Genomic DNA, 22,466 nt, shown 5'->3' with positions numbered 1-22,466 from the left:
TGCATACATATGCGCGACACACCCACACACACGTGAGCACACACACATACATGTGCATGCATGCACGAAAACACTCACGCACACACAAGTTCACACACGTACACACACAAGCGTGCACAGACACGTGTGCACACACACAGATGTGCGCATGCGCACACGCACACACAGGTGTGTAAACATACACGCACACACACATACACGCGCGCACACACACACACATACACTCACTCATACACTACACACACTCACACACATATACAGTACATACACACATATGCACACTCTCACACATACACGCACACATACGCACACTCACTCACACGCACACATACACACACTCACACACGTACATATACACACACATATACACACTCACACACATACACGCACACACACAAACATACACGCACACACAGACTTATCTAACAGGTTTATTAGCATGTGCTCCTGGCACAAGCACAGTTCCTGACTCACCCACTGACATGTACACATTCTCAGTCACACTTATTGATGGACTGTCTGTTTGGCCTATGGGAGGGGTTCATGGATACAGGGAGATGTTCTGTTAGGGATTGAGCTAAAATACGCTAAAAATGTCTAGTTTGAGAACAAAGGGCTGGCTGTATGATGTAACTGCTTAAAACCGTTAGGAGGCCTAATGCTTTTGGCAGTGTCATAGTCGTTTACTTAAGCCATTACTGTAAATGGTTATTAGTTCTTCATCATGCATGCATAATCTGTGTTCTGTTTGAGAGACGGCAAAGCAAAGAAACAGATCCAGTGCTCTGTGCTTAATTGCTCTGGTCTGTGAACGTGTCTGAAAGGAGAGGGAGTCAGCATGTGTCTGCATTTTCCTTTGGTTTCATAATTTTCACTACAGGGTGAAATATCAGGTGGATCTTTCCTGTTCAGCATATTGTCATCATCTCTATTTTTTAATTTCTCTTTATTTTGACAGTTTCCCTCTTTCCTCTTTGTCTCTCTTTCCCTCACATCTGTACACACATTAACATTCTGTCTGAGTGTGTATCATTATGTCTTTCTTTATTTAAAAAAAAATTATTTCCCTCACTTTTCTCCTCAATTTGGAATGCCCACTTGTGTATGTATATCATACAGCTGCAGCCTCCGCTATTGATTCAGTAGAGTACAGACAAGTATGTGCCCTCCTCTCAAGAGCCTGTCCCTGCCTCTGCTTCTTATCATGCCGTGGTTCACCAGTCAGCTCACGCGGACAGGTGGAATTCAGACAGCCCGTTGACCAGCTAGTGGGTGTTGGGACACTGCAGTTCCAGCTGACTACAACCCTCCTGTCCCTGATGATGCTGGAGCCAACTGTCACCCTGTGGAACTGCTGGAGACAGTATGTCATTATATTTGACAAGTTCCTACAGTCATAAGATCACAGCTTATGTTAGTGTGTATCCTAACATGTAATAATGTAATCTTGAGTATAATGTTTCTGTGTGTAGGGCTCAGTGTGTGTGTGTGTGTGTGTGTGTGTGTGCGTGTGTTTGTGTGTCGTGTGGGTGTGCACTTGTGTATATGTGTGAACTATGTATGAATGGGTATATAGACACGGTATGTATGCTCTGTGTTTATGTTTGCCTGTGTGTTGATATATGTGTACACTATGCTTGTTTGAGTGTGTGCATAGGTATACTGTAAGTGTGGTCTATGTCTATAAACATGTGTGTGCATGTGTGTGCATACGTGTATGGGTATAAGTATGTGCACTGTGTGTCGGTGTGTGTGTGTTCTGTGTGTCTGTGTTTGGAGAATGACTCACTGTAACTGAACACCGTACATCTCCACCCCAGTGCTTTGCCACTGGGCTCTCTGGAGGGAGGCTTGAGCCTCGCCCTCTGCTGCCTGACTCAGCACACCCCTGAGCAGGCCTGCATTTAGACCTCCGTCAGTGTTCCCTCGCTACCCGCTGCCTCTCTCTCTTTCTCTTTCTCACTCTATCTGTGCTCCTCTGTATTCCACCCCTTGAGGGAGCTGTGCAAAGTCTGCTTGCTGGCTGTTGCATAATCTCTCCCAGATTATGCTGAAATATCTTTCCTCATTTTAGCGTAATTCTCTGTTAAAAACACCAATTTCCTAGTGTTGGTTGCACTGTATTTGGTTTCATACATGAAAAGCAAAATGACATTTTATGACATTTATACTTTACAGTGGTGTACTCTGCTCTGTTCCTAAAATTGACTGGAGGTTAGTAGACACAACGGAGTAAGTACTCTAGCTCGGTAGTGATATTGTTGTGGTGCTTGAGAGGTCTTTGACCACAGACTTGGATTTAGTGCAGCCTTTGTGGTCTTGATAGTTTAGCTCTGTTTATATAAACAGGACAGCAGTCAGCAGGCTGGCCTGTTCTTATATGGACAGCAACCGTGGCCAGACTTGGGTTTGGAACATCCCTCTGTGCATAAACACGAAAACCTTGGTCACCTAGTGTCCCAACTATGTCATTGTAACCATCTTACCTGAGGCCAAATTATCCATAGCACCCACTGCCTAATTAGGCTATAACCTCAATTTCAGCTGCCTCACAAACTTGGTTTATTTGACACATGCACTAATCTTCGGACCAGTGATGTGGCTCATGGTCTGAAAACAAATCATGGTCATGCCTGTACCGACTGTGGCCAGGAGCCCCACAAGCTGATGGAAAAACAAAAGTGTTCCCTAGGGAGGAAGGAGTTCAGTTGGCAGGGTTCCCCCAGGTCAATGCAGCTGATGGAATAGCCGCAGTCCACCTGGCTTTCCTGAAGCGCACTCCAGTGACTGTGGCTCAGCTCAGTAACCTGCAGAGTGAAAGGCAGTGGCGGTTGACAGAACATGCTGTGGAGAAATCGCATTTGGGGTGGGGTGCTGTTGCAGCGTTGCGAGGGGTCTGCAAATACAGACGCACTTTTTAATTTGGAGGAGAGGTGATGTAGGGCATTTAAATGAACAAAATTGATCATATCGACGTTGGCACTCAATCACCTTGTGACTATGGTAACCATGACTTTTGCTACTTCATAGTAACTTCTGTTTTCTTTTTGCAGGAGCTCTAGGGTCTAGTTTGAGGAGAATGGTAGAGACCAAAGGGGAGGAGCGTTAAAGAGTGTGAGACGCTGCGTCGTCCGGCTGCCAGCGGTGATGGCACAGCTCCTCCTGCTCTCTCTTCTGGTTTTCTCCATCCAGCGATTATCTGGCCAGGTGGTAGTAAGCTCCTCCTCCTCAAATGAACCCGCCCCTGTCCCTCCCCCAGTACCGCCCCAGGCCTCACCCACAGTTACATTGTACTCTACTGAAGTGAGCCCTGCTACATCTTCACCGCTTGGCGGGAATGATGCGCCAGTCAGCGATCCTCCTGACGGATTGGCTGCACTCGATGGCAGTGTAGGCCACAGAGGAAGTGATGGGCATTTTGGGGATGGACGAGGTGGGGAAGAGGAGGTCATGGATGTGGAGGGCCGGGCATCTCTTCCGGAGAAGGAGACACAGGTGCAGGGGAATGCCAACATCAGTGACCCTCAGGACACAGAGGAAACATCTCAGGATGTAAAGGCCTTTGTTTCTTCATCTCCTGCCTACCCCACACCTAAGTGGGGTGTGCCCATCACCACCACAACCCCCTCCCTGCTACACCCTGCCAGCTCCGTCAGTGGAATGGACCAAACTCCTTCTGCCACAACTGCAGGGCTGCCTGTGACTGTATCCACAGTGACTCCGGACCACAAACAACGAAACACTACACAGGAAGCTACTTCCTCCCCCTTGACCAATACCAGTTCAGACCACACCCGCTCCCCTAACTTCACTGTAAGGGAGGAGGCGGGGACCTCAGGCCAGGCTACACAGAGACCAGACAGAAAGACAGAAGAACATCAGCAGTTGGGAGGGTCCAGTGACTGGCCTGTGCCAACTGTGGCCAGAACAGAGAATTCAACTGTCACCATGACAACACCTGGGGAAAGACAGACCTCTGTACAGTCACAGGGCCAGACCCAATCTGACCCTGACTCTGCCATCATGACCAAGGCACCTACAAGCCCAACACCGACCCAGGTTCTACAGCCCCTGCCCTCCACCCCCTCACCCAGCACACGGTCTGCTGACCTCCAGAGTACCACTTATACGGTGACAGGAAATGGCACGCTCACGCAGACCACTGCCAACGTACACAGGGCTGGAAAAGGTGCGGATTCTGGTACCGATGCTTACACTCTGATATGCCAGAAATGAACTTTTAAAGCATACATTAGCCGTTATTGGAGTTATTTGTCTGACAACTGTGTGTCTCTCGCTCTCTTTGGCCCCAGATGAAATGTCAGGCAACAGCACCTCCAAACTCCAGCGGACAGGAGGTCACACCACAACTGCGACATCAGTGACACCCCCGAGGACCACGCCAAGCACAACCACTAAACAGGCAAAGACAGGTATGAAAGGAGAAGGGGTTGTGTTTTGGGGATATACTGCTTTTATTTATGTTGAGGAAAACCAAGAATTTGAGAACTCTTGTGTTGATTTTAGTCCACTATGATGAAAGGCTGAGGATGAAAGGGTCTGGAATGTGGAGATGTGTGACATAAGATACAGAAGAGGGAGAGAGAACGGAAGAGAAGTGGAGAGGGTGAGGAAGGAGAGAAAGAACTGGCAGTACACAGGCTAACTAAATCCATATGAGCTGAGAGAGAAACAGGGAGGAGGAATGGTGGCAGAGAACATGAAAAGAGAAGGAAAAGCAATTAGAGGGAAAGGATAACAGTGCCATTATGTGCCACTCACTCAAGGATAGCTCTGAATATTTCTACTCCTATATTTCAATGTATTTTATTGGTTCATATTAAACTAGTAAGTTCAAGTTATTTATTTCCCTGTCCTCTGACATTGCCAGTGCCTCCCAGGTCAGTGAGAGGTCCCCCTGCATATACTATCAGATATGTGTGTGTGTGTGTGGTTGTTTGTCTGCGCAGACATGTAGACACAGGTGTGTGTATGTGTGTGTGTGTTTGTGTGTGTGGGTGGGAGGGTCAGAGGGTGAGGGAGTGGGTGGGTGAGTGGGTTCACATTATCAAAATAACTCCAGCTGTGAAACCTGAGCAGCACATCTGGGTTTTGTCTGATCCTCCATTGCAGACTTCCTCCATACAGGGAGTGGAAAATCTTTTGCAGAGCTGAAGTGAGTCAGGAAGTTAAACAAATGTCATTACTTACTGGCCCATCACTCATCCACGGTGCCTTTTCAGGGTGAATTCCTAGGGAGCTGCTTAGTGGGTGCAAAGGGATGAGAAGAGGAATAGCGAGGAAGACTGACTGTTACCAGCTGTCACCGTTTGCTTTGACCTTTGAATGGCGCATTATCTCTGTCAGCCGTGGCTTTGCTCATAGCTCTCAACTGTTTCATCTTCAGTGTTTTACAGCCTGATGTACAATCCTGAATTCCTTTGCAAATGAGCTGGTTTAAAGAAACAAGTTTGTATGTGTTTGTGTGTGTGTGTGTGTATGTGTGTATGCGTGTGTGTGTGTGTGTGTGCATGTGTGTGTGTGCCTGTGTATAACCTGTATGTGTTTCTGAGTGCGCACAAATATGCATGTATGTGTACACACATCTGTCATGTATGAGTACATATGCTCTGTGTGTGTGTATGTCTCTGTGTGACTCATATGAGTGCCTGAGTGAGCGCATTAGTGCGTGTGTACGTATGTGCGCTCATATGTTTGTGTTTCTATGTGTCGTTTCTTTGTCAGTTCTTTTTTAGTGTATGAGGTGAATTTCATTACTCCTTGGAGTACAGTTTCCATCTTGCTGCTAGATCAGGGAGGACGTTTAGCGGCTGCTGTTCAGAGCTCAGGGAGGTCAAGTGGATGCACCGTATTCTCTGTCTTTTTATGCTTCCCACAATGGAATGTGGCCTGGCGTGCTGCCTGCTGCTGTCTGATCCTGCTGCAATAGCACCAAGATTTATTCAGTCTTTTTGGAGCATGGACAGCATCATAGAAAAAAGGAGAGAAAGAAAGAGTGAACCTAAAGGGGAGAGGGCCTTGTTTTTCTCATTTTCTCTTGCTTACCTGTCACTTATCTTTCTTTTCTCTCCCTCCCTGACACTCCACCTCTCTTTCCTACTGTTTTGTCCCCACACTGACTGGCGGACAGATTTAAAACAGTAGTGTTTGTTTATACATACATTCCTTTACAGAAAATGAGTTGAAAAATACCTCAGGTTTAAACAGTTTGCTAAAGCTCAATATTTGTGGAATGTATATATTAGACATGTTGCATTTTTTTGTGTGAAACTGAATAAAGAAACGTATTATAATGTTGGAAAAATAGAGTGAAAGCAAGTGTTCTGATCTGTAGGCTTTAGGAAAGAAAAACATTTAAATCAGACTAATGTTTATATAAGCCACTTGGGTCCTGGGCAGCCGGCCAGGGGTGGTCCACCGTCGTGTTTTAATGAGGAGAATGTGTCGGTGTTTTCAGGATTCCTGGTGCTTCCTGGGGTTTCTAATCATGTGGGATAAGAAGCAGTCTATTGTGGTCAGTTGTTCACAGGCATGTTGATCCAGTCCCTGCTGTCAGGAACCCCTTATCCACCCTTTACACTCCCTCTTACCCAACCCCCCCACCTTCCCCAGTATACACTCCCTGCCCCTGGCCCCCCGCTCGTCTCCCCCACCTGTTTTCCTCCTCTTCTCCCCCTGCTCAAACGGCTCTGGCGCCATACCCCCCTCCCCCCACACTGTCTGAGGTTTTCATTCGAAAAAGGGCTTCAGGAAAGGTTTAGAATTCACTTAGCACCTCCTATTCCTGCAATCCCTTTGCCTCTCCCTCTCGTTTGTAAAATTATTTTGGTGGCAAAATATTGAGTGTTGCTTAAGTACTATCAATATTTGTGTGTCTGCATGTGTATATCATTGCCCAAACTTATATACAATCTGTATGAGTAGACACCCTTACCATGCCGTAGAAACACGTTTATCAGGACATTTAGGGCCAAACAAAAGTGTACTGAAATGTCAAATCTGATTGAGCTATTCTTAGCACAGAAATGTCTTTAATATGACCTAAAATTATAGTTAATCACTTCAGTGTGTTTTAAGCGTTCTTTAATGTCTTCCACATCTGGAAGAAGTGGAAGACTTTAAAGAGTAGGACAATTCAGCCATGTTGTTTTGTCAAGGAAATGACTTCACTGATGATCAGATTCCAAGAGCGGTGTGGAAATAAAGGACAGAAATGTGATCACGGTGTCCAGCTTGAGGTCAGAGCTGTGCTGAATGATCTGTTAATTGTCCAGCGTGGGCAGCAAGACTCAATCTCTTGGTTAAGAGTCACTCAGATCCGGTCTGGCCCTGTGGTTGGAGAGCTCCTGCTGGGAGGTGTAGAGGTCTTATGTGTAACTCGACACCCTGGATTAGATGAGAAAAGTGGAGTGAAAATGGAATTGAAAGGACAGAGATGGGAATAAATGAAATAAATTAAAACAGAGAGAGGAGAGAACAGGGAAGGGGAATAATTTATTCCTGATAGAGGTGCCGTTACCATTCTTTTGTTCATGGCACCTCTGCTTTATCTATTTTTAGTTAGCTCCGTTTAAAAGTTTTGACTTTTGAAGGCTTTGGCAATACCTATTTGCATCAACCCAGGAAGCCTTGTTATATGTGTGTGTGTGTGTGTGTGTGTATGGGTGTGTGCATGCGTGGGGGTGTGTGTGTGCATGTGCGCGCACATCTGTGTGTATGTGTGTATGTAAGTGGGTGGGTGAGAAGAGCTTTTTGCCTTTCAGAAAGTGGTTGTGTCATAAGACACAGAAATACACGCATGCACATACTTGCATGCATGCACAGAGCGTGCACACACACACACACACACACACACACAGACATGCACACATGCACTCATATGAGATTTTCTTTTGAGCTTGTGGAATCACTATGTACCAGTCACCCATCCAAAAATACCTAAACCACTGTTCTGAAAGCTACTGTCAGCTAATTATATTAATATAAACATGAATATGACTCCAATTGTTGATATTTTCATTTTTGTGAAAGATTTTACTAATTAAATATTTTGTGCCTTTTTACTATGAATGAAATGCTTTATTGGTGTGAACTGCCCTCTACTGGTCAAAAGGACTCCTTGCATGTTTGTGAACTTGCAATTGTGAAAGGAGCAAGAGTGAATTAGAGTTTAGAAATATGTTATTCTTAAAATTGATGTTAAAATTTTATATATTTCATAGTTGAATGTATTATATATTTTAGGCAAGTTTTGATTGTTTTCTATTTTACTGGGTTGTATACCATTATTTATTTATTCTTAGAATGTGAAAATATAATTCTGAAATATAAAAAAACTAGCCCATACATATAGCCCATTCAATTCTTACTTCCCAACAATGGCAATAAGTATTTGCAATATGGTAAGTGTGATTGTTGTGACTCTGTTCTTCTTGATATTATAAATAAAGAAAACACATGGTCTCTTTAGTTTGGCCTCTTCAAAAACGGTGAACCTAAATACTATATTCAGTAGCATGGAGTGTGTATGTAATTTGCTTCATTATATGATAATGTTTAACTTTTCATTTCCTGCCATGAGTTTTTATTTGAGAAGTCTGTAAGAGAGGTGTTTAGTAGACAGTGGAGCTGTGGATCAGTAGCTTTCTATCTTCCTGTCTTTACAGAAGAAACCCCCACCCCGAGCCCCAGCCCCCCTCTGAAGACTGGGGGCCGCTCTGGAGAGGGGTCTGTGAAGAGGAATGTGTCGGGCTCGGTAGGACACCCCCCGTCCTCTGGCCCCACCTCCAGCCCGGCCTCCGGCCCCAGGGAGCCCTGCTCATCTGGACCGTCCCCCTGCGTGGCCTCGGCCAGCCCTAACGGCACGGCGCTGCTGTGGGGGGACCTGCACCGCACGCTGTCCTTCGCCTGGGAACTGCACGTGTACGGCACGGCGGGGCTGTTCCTGCTGCTGGCGGCCGGGGCCCTGCTGGGGCTGCTGCTGTCCCCGGGGCTGCGCTGCCCCCACCGCGGCTGCCTGGGCCTGGCCAACGCCCTGCTGCTGCTGGCGGGGGCGCTGCGGGCCGCCCACTTCTTCATCGACCCCTACGGCTCCAGGGAGGTGCTGCCGCACCCCGGCGTGGCCGCCCTCTACAACCTCCCGCTGGCCCTGCTCGTGTGGGCGCAGGCGGCCCTGGCACTGCTGGCGCTGCGGGGGGCGGGCCTGACGCTGCTGCCCCCCGGCCTGCAGCGCCTCCCCCTGGTCGCCGTGCTGGCGGTGCTGCACTGCACGGTGCTGCTGGCGGCCGACCTCATGTCCCCGGCGCTGTCGCCGGCGGTGCTGGTGGTGCTGCAGATGCTCTCGCTCTCCTGGGGCCTCGGCCTGTGCCTGGGCTTCTTCTTCTACGCCTTCCCCCGCCTGCGCCGGCCCCCGCCGCCCCCCGCCTCTGAGGAGCACGCGCCCAGGGGCGAGGGCTGGAGGGAGGCTCAGCGGGCGGGGCGGGTGCTGGGGCGGGTGCTGGCGGTGTGCGCGTGTCTGGGCGCTTTGTGCTGCGGGCTGCACGTGCACGCCACCCTCTGGCTGTACGGGCTGCTGGGGGACTGGCGGCGCTTCAGCTGGACCTGGTGGCTGGTGCAGTTCTGGGCCCGGCTGCTGGAGCTGGCCTGGGCCTTCTCTCTGCTGCTGCTGGCCTCCTGGGTGTTCTGGAGGCCCAGGGGCCGCAGGGGCGACCCGGGCCTGGCCGAGGGGCGGATGGGGACGGACCTGCCTTCCTCCTCCTCGTCCTCCTCCTCCATGCAGAGACACACCTGCTGGGCCAAGATCGTGCAGAGCCTTCGGGGGCGGCCATGCCGGAAGTCGGAGAGCAACGGCGTGGGGGGAGGTGGGGCGGGGGAGCTGCCCAACAACTGGGCCGGCCAGGAGCGCCCGGGGGCCGACATCAGCAAGAGCCTGATCCGGAACCGCGACCCGCCCGCTCTGTCGCGCAGCGTGAAGGACAGCAACCGCGGGCGCAACCAGAAGGGCGGCGCCAGCGGCGGCTCCGCAGGCTCCCTGCTGAGGCTGCAGTCCCTGGGCCGGCCCCCGACGCGTTCGCTCAGCTCCAGCCTGGAGCGCGCCAAGGAGTGGGCCCTGGAGAAGGAGTCCGTGCTGTCCCTCAACGACTTCGACCTGCGGCCTCCCTCCCCCATCGACCTGAGCCGCAGCATCGACGAGGCCCTGCACAGAGAACACTTGCTGAGGGGGGGCAGCCTCTTCAGGCCGCTGGCCTCGCCTTCCCCCCCCTCCCCGGGACCGCGCCACCTCCCCCTGTCCTCCTGGCCCCGACGCAGCAGCGATCCGCAGATCAACTTGTCGGACAGCTCAGGCAGCCTGGCCCCGAGGCTCACGGGCAGAACAGACGCAGATGCTCCACTAGGGGGCAGCATGGCTAGCAGACAAGTCACTGCACCCCCCACGCCCACTCACCTGGGCTCCAGGCTGGCTGCAGACAGCAACAGCAGCGTTCCCTCCTCCGTGTCCTGCCCCTCCTCTCTCCGACCCTCCAGGACCCCAGTCCCCCTGCTCACCGCTGGCGGGGAAGACACCAAGCCTTTCGTGACGGCAGAAGCGCCAGTTCCAGATGTGGAAAAGGGAGCTGGAAGCAGCTTTCTGGAGGTTAGCCATCAGGAGGACTCTACCAGCGTCAGCAGTGACATCATTGACCTTTGAACCCTCAGATTTGATGTCATCACTGTCATAATTTGATCCAATCCAAATTTGCCAGTCAGGGCAGGATTTGACAAACAAATGTGGACTCAGACAAACTATTACATAAAGGAAGAAAACAAAAATACATACAATAATGGAACATCTAATAAAATCATATAAAAGTATGAAAAATGTATATAAAAGTATGGCACAAAGACAAAAGAGGTCAGGATATCTATGGGGCTAATTTATCACCCTTTAAACCTGACCATTCATCCAGCTGCAGTTTGTCTATATGGACAGTGGTCAATAGGCACAGACAGCCCACCGTTGGCTTAATGCTTTATCTGGGTCCCATGCCATAGCTTCACCACATCACACTCACTCAAGGGACACAGATCCCATGGACTGAATTCAGACCCTCAAAAGCTCTGACCCACAGGCTACAGGAAACCTCTGAATAGTCAGGAATGGACTGCAAACTGATTTTATGTGCTTAATCCAAGAGGACATTAATATATATTTCTGCCCCTTTGATGGAGCTGAGACCATTTTGTAAAGTTCCTTGCAGAGGAGGAGTGTGTTTGTCCCTTCTGTAGCCTGCATTATTTACATTGTATTTTGGGTGAGAGTTGAGTGCCTGAAATGCACTCTGAACCCGAGTATGTGATATTGATGTGTTCACCTGTACTCCTGATATGCTGCTTCTGTGGTCCTGTACAGAGCTGACCCAGTGCAAGGCGATACATAGCACTGTGCATTCTTGGCAGCTTTACCATGTACGGTGCGTTCACACACGCAAGTGGAATATTATGCAGATATTTCTTTTATTCCGTCCCATTCCGTCCTGATGCTTGGGGAAGATTTATTTGCAAGAAAGCAAAGAACCCATACAGAAGAGGTACCACATATAACCACACACACACACACACACACACACACACACACTCGCAAGACCATGCACACGCACATGCACAGATAGATGTATTTGTATACTGTATGAAGGACCTTGTAATCCTTGTTTGGATACATGATTTGGGTATGTTTTATTTTCCCATTGATTCATTGATTACTTTTGTCCTGCCAGTATTTGAATTGATAGGCTTACTGTGAGTTCAAATACTTCCTTTCAATGTGATGTCTATTCATTTAAAATGTATGCCATATGTGATGCCACATTTTGTTGGCAGTTGAACTATTTCTGTAGATGAAAAGTGATTGGTGATGCCATTATAATTTATGCTTAGAATTCAAAGCCACACATTTTCAGTACTTGTATGCTCTGTGGTCTCAAGATTACCCTTCTCAAAACAGCAGGACTGCATTGCCTTTTAGTGAGAATATTATGGTCCCACTTCATAGGCTCTGAAACACTGGGAGGGAACACACATGGACCAGATTAACACTAGGCTAGCACAACTATCAAACTTGATAGTGAGGCTTGTCTTATAAGTAGACATAGCCTCACTGTGTTAGCATGGCAAGGGAGGTGCTACAACATCAACACATCATCATGTTTGTCAGAGTACATTAGAAATTAAAGGCAGTGACTGAAAGTGTTTGTTTCCCACACAAAATAATCACTATCATGAAACAGTCTTTAAAAAGACTACTTTAAACGTTCAACAGATATTTGGTATAACATACTCAGTTTTTCTGAATTTTCAGAAAATTAGTGTTTTGCATTTACAGGCATGGTTTATTAGCATAATAACAGCTATAAGCAATTTAGCAACGTAATATTTGGAAGGGGGTAAACAAGGAAAAAAGTGGACCCGTTCAAAACTGGAAGCTGTGAAACAAGATCTGTCTTTATCGCAGTGTATACAAATTCCACCAGCTAATGACAGAAAAGGTATTCATTTGTTGAGATGTACTAAGAAAATCAACAATGGAAAGAAATCTCAGCTGTGTGTCTATAAGATTGCACATAAATTAATTTCTTGTTCGACTGTTAAACAGTTGAAAAACTGAAAAACAATTTTGATGAGTAATTCTGACAATTACAATTGCATATAATGTATTGGTAATTATGACAAATGTAAGTATTATACTTTCAATGCACTACAACCCAAAGTAAATATTTTTAATGGTGAAAGAAAAAAAGGCAATAAAATATAAGATGATCTAAAATGCTGTTATTTTTGACAAACCTGTAAGTATTGATATGCTCTAAAATGGACAAAAAAGGTACTGTGAATGACAATCAAGAGCCACTCCTACCCCCTGTCTTTCATGTTTCCGTGGTTAGTTGTGGGAGGAGTGTGGAAATATTGACGGATGGCCCATCTTCAATGCCTTTCAAGAAAGATGTGTAAATCTTGCACCTACTCACCTACACTAAGTGAAGTGTGAATGATACCAGGGATACAGGGACTTGTACATATTTGTCTTGGTGTAATCAGACATGCTCATTGCTCGTGTTCTATAGCAGACTCAGACTTGTTTCTATTAGTGCATACAAGCCACAGCCGCCCTGTTGGAACTGACTGAAAAAAACTTTTTTTCCCATAGTGACAAGGTGCTCAGCTATTCCTCTTGTGATGGAGCTTGTGTGACCTTACCCTTTGATGTGAAGTGCCAGGATGTATAGTGCTGTGAACATGAGCCATTGGCGTTTGTCCTTTACTGGTTAACATGGTTCAGTGAGACATGCTGTTCTGTTACTGTGGCAGCAGGGGTTGGTCTTCCATCAGTAATCGTTAGCTATAAAGATTGTTACCATGCCGTACTTTCTGTCCAGACCACCGTGCACGTGCAGTGCTGTGACGTGTCTTCTTCTATACTCTGTGAACATTTAAACCTGAAGTCTTATTCCATGGTACAGAGCCTTCGGTCATTCATTTTTTCCAGCTGAATTATTGTAAATATCTAACTTGAAATAAATTTGTGGAATCTTAAAATGTAACTCTTGAATTTGTCCCTTGAGTGCATTTGCAAATCATTGTAAGTGTAAATAAAGCAAATTTTGTAAAGGTATTTTTGCTGAAATATAGAAAAAATAAAGAAATACAAGTATTGTGCAGCATAAGGATTTGTGTGAACATTGTTTAAAAGTAGGTAAATGACACAAATCATACTACAGATCTTCTTATGAATGGGTATTTGTGAATTATATTTGCAGCTGACCCTTGAGTTTGTGTATAACATCACCTGGACCAGATCCAAGCTTATTTACTAGGTGATGGACACCAGCCTAAATCTCTGTCCGGAAACGAAGTGTGGTGTTCCTCATTTTCTCCTGGTACTCTTTGTCAAACATTTCATTCTGATACACAGTGAAATGATTCTTCCAATCGCCAACTTTCCCTGAAGGAAGAGGGAGGGAGACATGGGTAAAAGATGAATATGGAGGGAAGATGACATCAAACTTCACTCTCCATACAACTGTCCACACCAACCTTTCCGCATGAATGGAGAGATTTTGAAGTCCATGGCTTCGAAAGTCGAGTAGTTAGCCATGCTGTTCTTCTTCATGGCATCAAATCCCACTCCTCCTATGACCTGACGTCTCTCCTCCTCAGTCGGGCGCACACCCAGGAATGAGCACACGCGGTCCAACTCCCGGTCAATATCCTTCAGAAACACTTTTTTTAAATTTCAAGTCTGTATATGAAAATGACCAATCCGTCATCAATACACAAATTAAATAAATTCAACTATATGATGTGTCGGCTTCTCAAAGTAATTACAAAAATAGAAAAATTGGAGCCCGCACTCAAAACAGAAAAGGATTAAATCATAAGCATCTGGGCAACATCGATCCTTTTCAGCCTTTTATTTCTGAACATTAAAGCCAAACGTTTCAGCCTAGGCCGTCTTCAGTGTCTCAGTGCTCATTCTCGAGCATATAAGAGAATTTTGGAAAATGTCACAGGAAATTTAAATCTGTATATACCTTGTGCTTAGGGCCCATATAGGTTTGTGACCCTGTGACTTCAGGCATGGGAAACTGTTCAATAAAACAGCACGGGTTTTCACCATTGTGTATTACTTAGGGAAAGACTTGTCAGCGCAGGTCAATATTATCACTCAGTTAAAGGCAGTTATGCACAGTTGCTCACATGGCAAAAGCACACATGCCAGCCATTGTACATTAAAAATGTATGGGACAATTCATAAGTCAAAACTGAGGAAACTAATATACATAAGTTAACTGTGTTCCTCAACAGTATTTTACAATCTTCAGCTTACGATAGCTGCATGTTCGAACATGCTTCCTCCAGTTTACAAAACCCGCTTTTTGGGTTAAAATAGACTAACTATGGAAAAATGCCTTCCATAGAGGACAGTTTTCCTGGATATGTAAAACAGATGAAGGCACATTATAATTTGCACATAAATGTGACAAATAATATCAGTTAAACAGACAATGCTTAAAAATGTTGAGACGTTGTCCATAAAATCACAACATATCGTAACCCTGATCAGCCAAAGAAAACTCATGAAAGGAAAGATGTTTTAACCCCAAGCAAACAATTTCTCCCTTGATTTTCAGTTGGTGAATTGTCTGCCCCCTATTGGCGACAGATAAAATGGTGAAGGGGTGGTACACAGTTACTGCAAAATGAATCCACACTTCACTTGAAGCTTAACTTCTGATAATGAAAAGATGGATGAATGGAATAGTGCTTCAGCAAAGAAATTGTTTCAGGAGAGGCTTGAGTGAGCAGTGACCAGTAGTGACCTTGCTGTACTGGGAAGAGTGACCTACATGTCACAAAAGAAGTCAAGCCCATTTCTTCAGTATTCAATACTGCACGGCTTTGTAAGATTTTTCTTTATTTCAGGATCGATGTTAAGGTTGTTCATAGTGTTGTTCAAGGCACAGAGTTTGATTATTGTTCCACAGCAAGATCCCTTAACTGCTATATCTAGGACTTATGCCCAGCTTAACCTTCACTTCTACAATTCTTACCTCTGCTAGATCTTCGTAGTGTAGATAGAGGAGATTGGGGTAAGATTGCTTTTTCTCCCACCACCCTTTCACATGGTCATACCAGGAGCCAAATGCCACTAGGAAAACAAAGAGGGGAGTTCAGCATTAACCAGTGTCACATTGTTTCATTGACTCCAGCTGCTCTAAACAACTTAAAGAACCCACAGGTGCCATCAAGAGAGAGATGCCTCTCATTCAGTCAGCACTAGCTATCCTACGGCAATATGTGGCCTGAAGGGTATAAAATTATCATTGGCTTGCAGAGAAGAGCATTGGAGCAGTGCATGTTGTTCAGCTTGGTGTTGGTGTAACAACAGTAATCCAATTAAGATTTAAATTTGGGGAGAAAAAAAGAAGGTGGAAACTTTTTTTTTTAAAGAAAAACTATTTTCAATATCCAAATATATATGTTAAATAACAATTACTGTATAAACTAAACCAGTGATAAAGATAAATGATTGGATTCACATGATTGGATATACATAAAAAATCCTTCTGCGTGTAATGTTCAGACAATTTTCAAGCCACTATACTCTTATGGTCTGTGAAATATATCCTTCATGCTACCAAAAAAAGAACTCTTTCCCACACTCACTTTTTCCCGACTGGAATCTCTGCAGGTAACTAGGCCAGTCTCCAGATTCTGGCTGTACAGAATTCATACGGTCAAAGTGAAAGTAGGACACAACATTGTCCTTGGCATTGCGGGCTACATAGAAAACCTGCAAAGAGTGGGGATTAAGCAATTAGAGCGAATGTTACAAACAAGCACTGGTTTTTCAACTGCGAACAGAAGATTATAGACCCCATAGTTCATCAAAGACTGAAAGAGTTAAAAACACAAATTCATGCCAGGACACGTTAGAGATGGGGAGAGTTACAGACTAGAAAGGCAATCAACCGAGATCAGGTACAAACACAAAACATCAAACATTTATTTGCAAAGTGCATATGGCAACATTATTACTGATCAGTTGCAAGACACTGCAGTATTTACCTGTATGTACAGATGGGTGACAAATTGAAGGAAAACCCAACATAAAGTGTCTTAGTAAGGAGTTGGGCCACCACAAGCCAGCAGAACAGCTTCAATGCACCGTGGCATAGATTGTACAAGTCTCTGGAACTCTATGAGAGAGATGGAACACCATCCTTCCCAAAAAGCTTCCCTCATTTGGTGTTTTGATAATGGTGGCAAAGAGGTCCAAAATATCCCATAGGTATTCTATTGGGTTGGGAATCTGGTGACTGCAAAGGCCATAGCCAAAGATTCATATTATTTTCATACTCATCAAACCTTTCAGTGACCCCTTGTGCCCTGTGGATGGGGGCATTGTCATCCTGGACGAGACCACTTCCGTCAGGATATAAATGATATAAAGATAAAGATGATAACTCAGAATACATTTGTATTGATTTGCAGTGACCCTTCACCTCTAAGGGGACAAGTGGACCCAAACCATGCCAGGAAAATGCTCCCCATAGCATAACAGAGCCACTGGATCCCTTCCTTGTAGGGGCCAATCATTCAGGGCTGTACCATTCTCTTGCTGTACACTACACATGCACTCGCCCAGTCGAGAATATGGTGAAGGATGGCCCATCTGACCATATCACTTTTTCCCCACATCTCTGTAGACCAGTGCCCATGGTTTTTGTGTGAATGAACTTTCAAATGTGCTTTCGTCTTTGTAATGCGTTGTTAACAGTCTGTTCTTGATGACAGTCTGATCATGTCCTACATTGACAATTTCAGTCACCTGAGGAAAATTTGCTCTTCTGTCTTTCCTTACATATCACACTAATGCACGATCATCACGATCATCAAATGTGCTCTCGACCACAATTTTCGACCCTATTTACTGATATCTTTCCCTGAGATCTAAATGCAGATGTCACTTTAATAACTGGTCCTATTGAAACGCTAGCCAATTGAACAGCCTTTGTGACTGAAGCTCCTGCCATCTGTGCCCTAAAGATGGACCCTAATAATGGACCTTTCAAAGGCACTTAGTTCTTTTCCTCTTGCCATTTTGATGCCATTTTGATCCAAAATCGAGGTCAATTGGGCCTGCTCAGCATTTTTATACATGCCACAGAACCTGATAGGATGTTAATTGCTTAATTGTATCATGCACTACACCTGTATGGAAGCACCTGCATTCATAATGTTTCTCGTCTCTATTTATTCAGGTTTTTCCTTTAATTTGTCACCTGTATATATGTAGAACAGCATTGTATTCCTGACAGGGAAGTAGAGGATAGATGAGAGAAGCTCTGGAATTCTGTAATATATATACATTGAGAAATGATGAAGCAAGAGAAGTAGTCCACACTTACCCTACACTTTTGTTCCCAAAAGGATTTAGGCACAAACTGAACTGGAAAGTGGGTTTTAATGAGGCGAGGGGATGTAGTCATCTTTCCAATCAATTCTACACCTGTATATGGAGAGGTAGAGTACAGCTCTTAATAAAAAATTATATTGTGTCACACATCTATATTTTTTCCTACCTACTGTCAGATATCTAATGTATAGATTATGGCCTTAGAGAGAGAAACAATAAATTCGATACACAATCATATTGTTTCTAAGAATGCGGTCTCCCCTCCCCTCCATAAACATCAAAGCAAGAGTAATTTGGGCAACGTAAAGTCCACTGATACCCTAATCTAGGAGTTCCACCTCCTGCAGAGTTTGGTGCTTTCAACAATGTAAGTTCACTTCAATCAATAAATACATGGTCCGCTTTTAGATAGGCCGGTCCTTGTCATAAATGAGCCGGTGTCCTGCATCTAGGTCTGGTGTTCTACATTTCATCTCTGGTCTTTTTTTGAATATTCTGCTGTCTTTTGGTTTTTGAATTTTGGTCTTGGCATATCTTGGATTACTGCCCATGCCTGCAACCTTAATTGTTAATTGTTTTAAGGTCGTTGAACCTTGTCTTTAGATTAGACGTGAATATTTGTTGTAACTTTATTATTTTCATCTGGTTGAGAGTTAAATTTTTAAAAGGTTGATCAAACAGTTTGCTTTTCCTATCAACAAATTTGGAAATTCAATTGATATCTTTGATAATAATTACCAAAATAAATCAAATAAATATATTTTACATGTTGGTTGAGTGAGGTGTTTTTATTTAAAGTGCCGGACGTCAAACAAGGGTGTTAATGGTTTTGCTGGGTTCGAAAAATCAAACATATTTCACATAATCCTCGCTTCCCCTACACTACATATCTATTATATTAGATGGACTAAAATGCCCTTGCTACCTACCAAGCCAGTGCAAATTTACATATTGTCTTGTTCCTGATAACTATGTGAAGATATAGAGAGGACAAAGACAGGTGTTCTTAAACAAAGAAAAGTTCAGCCAGAGCAACCTTTCAGAAAGTTGTGTTCACAATGATCTAACTAGATAGAGCCACACTGTAGCTTCAGTATAAATATTTTTGTTTGGCTGGAATTTCTAATTGGTCAGTTCCAATCATGAGTGGCTCTGTGACCTGTGGGAATAGATGGGACGCAAATCTCCAGGAATGGGACTCTGTCATAGATGGGCAGTGAGGCTGCACGCTCTGGGGAGGTCTTCCCAAAATACAGAAGGTCCAACATGTGGGACACCCAGGTTGTACCTGAGAGCGGGTAACAAATACATAAACATCAGAATGGTTATGAAATACATCGAAACCACAGACATGGCCATTAATACATGCAGATAACGGAATAACACATTTCAATTTATAAGAGAGACAGGTATGCAAACAAGAAATATGAACTGATGGGCATACTGTACCTGCTTTGGGATATGTTGCAATGAGAATATCATCAGGTTTTGCCTGGAAGTTCTGCACATTGTCCCAGTTGTCAGTGAAGTAATGAGTCATTGACACACCATGGAAATCAATTAACTCTGGACGAGGGGACAGTTTAGTCTGAGAGAAGCCAAAATTGAAAACAGAAACAATTTTTAAAAAACAAAAAAAAACACAGCAGCCAAATGTGCCACACGTATACAAACACTACCTCATAACACTGAGAAATTGCGCTAAAGGACATTAATTTTCCTCTCTGCATTACACAATGATAAATGTTCCATCAAAACTATAATGGCAGGGTTTTTAACCCCCACCCCCAGTCCGCAATCGCAATCTCAGCTATCAACTGTCCCCTGGATGGCTTCCAGCCTAGGTTGGAGTCCATGGATCATAAAATGTTGAAAAGCCCTGATTTAATGATGAATCTTGCCAAACCACATTAAAATACACTCAAAATTATACAGCACCTTTTATCTGTAACTCGGTGTAAGTAACCCTTGTTTTTTTTTAATGGCCACATCCAAACACTATTGCGTTTAATGTGCTCTTTATGGTCTCAGGCACAGCAGGTTAGTCATTACAATACCACGGAGTAAGTATGTACCTCTTTCACTCCATTTAGTGACAAAGGATTCTCATGGAGAAACATTAAATAATAAAAGACCTACTTCTTTTTGGTCTGAGTCAGCCATGCTGATGTTTAGGCAGGAAATGTGCTGAAGAGATTGGTCTGCTCCTGGCTCAGGCTAAACTACACAGTACCTGAGGGATAATATAAATGTTACATTAAACACACCAAGGTTGTGCAAATACATCAATGACACAATGGAAATTCAAAGGAGCACATAACAAGTTACAAAAGTAGCAACCAGCAGCCTCAGGAATGCAAAAATGTCTCATCACAAAGTAGGCACAGGAGGCGCATTATAATCAACATTAATCCTTATAGTCAGCAGTCCCCATTGTATAACGCTGCAGACAAATTAAGTCAAATCACAGGAAATTATAGGGGGACACTGGCCAAGCTGTATGTATGCCATATATTCCCTCCAAAATTCTGTGATCTGTCTGCAAGCCCGCTAGCAGATATGAAACTGCCTGGTTCCGTTATCAGAGTGATTGTACAAAGTGCAGAATGTGGCAAAGAACTCAATCATGTAAACTCACTTTTGTGCTCAAAGGTAATTTAACCCTAATGCAGGATGAATAAATTCAACTAGGAACACTAATGGTATCCCTGATTCCCTGCTTTCTCATGGATTGGAGACAGAAAGACTCCTTAGAGACAGCATATTAAATTTTTTTTGTAAAACATGTTATTCTGTGCAATGTGAACTGTAGCTAAATCATGTCACCCCTCTGTAATCACTATGCAAACCTGCCAACAGTTACGCACACTGTACCTGGCACCATGACCATCATGAGTGACTTTGCAGAATGCAGAATGTAACTGTGTGCCAGGCTGTACAACCTGAATGCTCAGCACCCAGCAAACAGGCCACACAATGCTATGGATGGCTCTAAGCAGGTGGGGGCCTGGTTAGCAGGCTATTGGTATGGGAAACCTGGGGAAACTTAAGCTGCTGCTGAAAGCAGTGATTATGGGCCAATGAGGATTGGTTTTCACTCTGAACTAAGCAAACCCCAGTGCCCCAGGACAGTGATGGGGCCACTGTGCCGGACCAGTTCCTGTCTTTTGCTTGAGATGTTAAATTGAGGTCCTGGCACAATGTTGGCATCACATGTCCTGTAGCACTTATTGAAAAGAATAGGGTATTCCTTAGTGTCCTAGAAAAATTCCTAAACTGGTTTTCTTGGAACTTCAAAGTTAACTCAACCCAGCTGGGAATGCGGCCATAAAATATGCCCCCCTTACATCAGCCCCAGACCATTCTAATATCCACACAGATTCTTGGATCCCCCTAATGAGTTCAAAAATGTATTACATATTCATGCAAATATTTAAACACGCGAGTTGTCTTGACTGAAATAAAGTAACATGCAATGACATGCAATACATGTGTCTGGTTTTCACAAACAATGCATCCAGTTGAACACACACTAAATGTAACAGTGAAAACAATGAGCAGATCCATTCTGCATACACTCACAGGTCATCTTATACCTAACAACCTAATCAATAGTATCTTGTGGATCCATCCCATCCCTATACATTTCTGTGTTTAATTAAAGAGAGTGTAAAGGTTTTGATACACCACAGGGACATGGACCCTGTCTGCGGTGCATGCTAGCTCAGTCACTAATTGTAACAATGACTGAAAATAATGACTGAGAAAGTGGTAGAAACAGCTTTCCTCAGTGAATAATTGGCATCCAAAGTGGAATTCAATGTAAAAAAAACAAAAAAAACAGCTTTTCCCTCCAGTTCCCTCCTTTCTCCTGTTAGGAGCACATTTCCTGCGATGTGGATTAAGTTTACAAAAGTGTGCGCCCGTGCCAAATCTTTCAGGTTTTCAGAAGGAGGACCAGCACAACCACCATCCCTTCTACTCACACATTCACCAGCACTCTTGCAATCCATAGTTTTCCAGTATAAGCTATTTTTTCTGCAACCTCTTAAACTCACCATTCTAGCCTTTTGTGATGTCAGTGAAAAAAAATGAAACACTTGTTTTTAGCCATGTTTGCATGTTTGTAGGCAGCCAGCATAACTTTTTAAAAGTAATCTTTACACCTTAGCATAGTAGTATTTGCAAATGCTGACTTACTCTTCCCCTGTCCAGTAAATGCAGATTTGCTCCTATTTTCTGTCTTACCCTCCTTCTGTGTCAGATTTCCGCTGTTTCTCTGTTTAATCTGTTCTTGTTTCTCCCTCTCGCTCGTCTTCTTTCCCACTGGCCTTTCCCTCTTCTCCTCTCTGTCTCTGGTTACACAAGTATAATGCACCCTCCCTCTTCCTCTCTCTTGACATCAAAATCTCAGAAATATTGTGCAGGGTCCACCCCTCCTGTACTCCACTTCCACTTCCTATCTCTCTGCTGTCACAGTCTTTTTTCTAAC

General features: G+C 44.5%; 2 protein-coding genes across 5 annotated transcripts in view; one reads left to right on the top strand and one right to left on the bottom strand.

Annotated features, from left to right (window-relative positions):
- LOC135234130 (proline-rich transmembrane protein 3) overlaps positions 1-13,590 on the top strand; it is a 20,074-nt gene extending 6,484 nt beyond the window's left edge. Inside the window, exons 1-4 of one of the 3 annotated variants that reach the window (XM_064298376.1) lie at positions 1,042-1,363; positions 3,054-4,201; positions 4,314-4,433; positions 8,688-13,590. In XM_064298376.1, the coding sequence (XP_064154446.1) occupies positions 3,148-4,201; positions 4,314-4,433; positions 8,688-10,708 (3,195 nt within the window). In that variant the 5' untranslated portion in view covers positions 1,042-1,363; positions 3,054-3,147 and the 3' untranslated portion in view covers positions 10,709-13,590. Of the gene's footprint in view, positions 1-1,041; positions 1,364-3,053; positions 4,202-4,313; positions 4,434-8,687 lie in introns of those variants that run through there. The other 2 variants (XM_064298375.1, XM_064298377.1) reach the window with 2 other exon arrangements.
- LOC135234134 (cytosolic sulfotransferase 3-like) lies at positions 12,479-22,466 on the bottom strand. 2 transcript variants are annotated; one of them, XM_064298382.1, is made up of 9 exons: positions 22,175-22,466; positions 20,114-20,207; positions 19,424-19,562; positions 19,134-19,262; positions 17,967-18,067; positions 16,222-16,348; positions 15,606-15,703; positions 14,089-14,263; positions 12,479-13,996 (listed from the first exon to the last, which is right to left on the bottom strand). In XM_064298382.1, exons 2-9 carry the CDS (start codon positions 20,135-20,137, stop codon positions 13,884-13,886), a joined length of 906 nt encoding a protein of 301 aa, XP_064154452.1. In that variant the 5' UTR covers positions 20,138-20,207; positions 22,175-22,466; the 3' UTR covers positions 12,479-13,883. The 2 variants fall into 2 exon arrangements, with proteins under 2 accessions (XP_064154452.1, XP_064154451.1); XM_064298381.1 differs by having other exon boundaries at positions 22,223-22,466.

Source organism: Anguilla rostrata, chromosome 11, assembly GCF_018555375.3.
Source record: "Anguilla rostrata isolate EN2019 chromosome 11, ASM1855537v3, whole genome shotgun sequence".
Taxonomy (NCBI): domain Eukaryota; kingdom Metazoa; phylum Chordata; class Actinopteri; order Anguilliformes; family Anguillidae; genus Anguilla; species Anguilla rostrata.
The sequence above is the reverse complement of the archived record's forward strand: the minus strand, read 5'-3'. Positions and strand labels throughout refer to the sequence as shown.

Coding starts and splice junctions, on each gene's coding strand:
- LOC135234134 (XM_064298382.1), bottom strand. CDS start 20,137: ATGGCTGACTCAGACCAAAAAGAA. Junction 16,349..17,966: donor TTTGGGAACAAAAGTGTAGG/GTAAGTGTGGAC, acceptor CACTCTTTGCAG/GTTTTCTATGTAGCCCGCAA. Junction 15,704..16,221: donor GAGATTCCAGTCGGGAAAAA/GTGAGTGTGGGA, acceptor TTGTTTTCCTAG/TGGCATTTGGCTCCTGGTAT.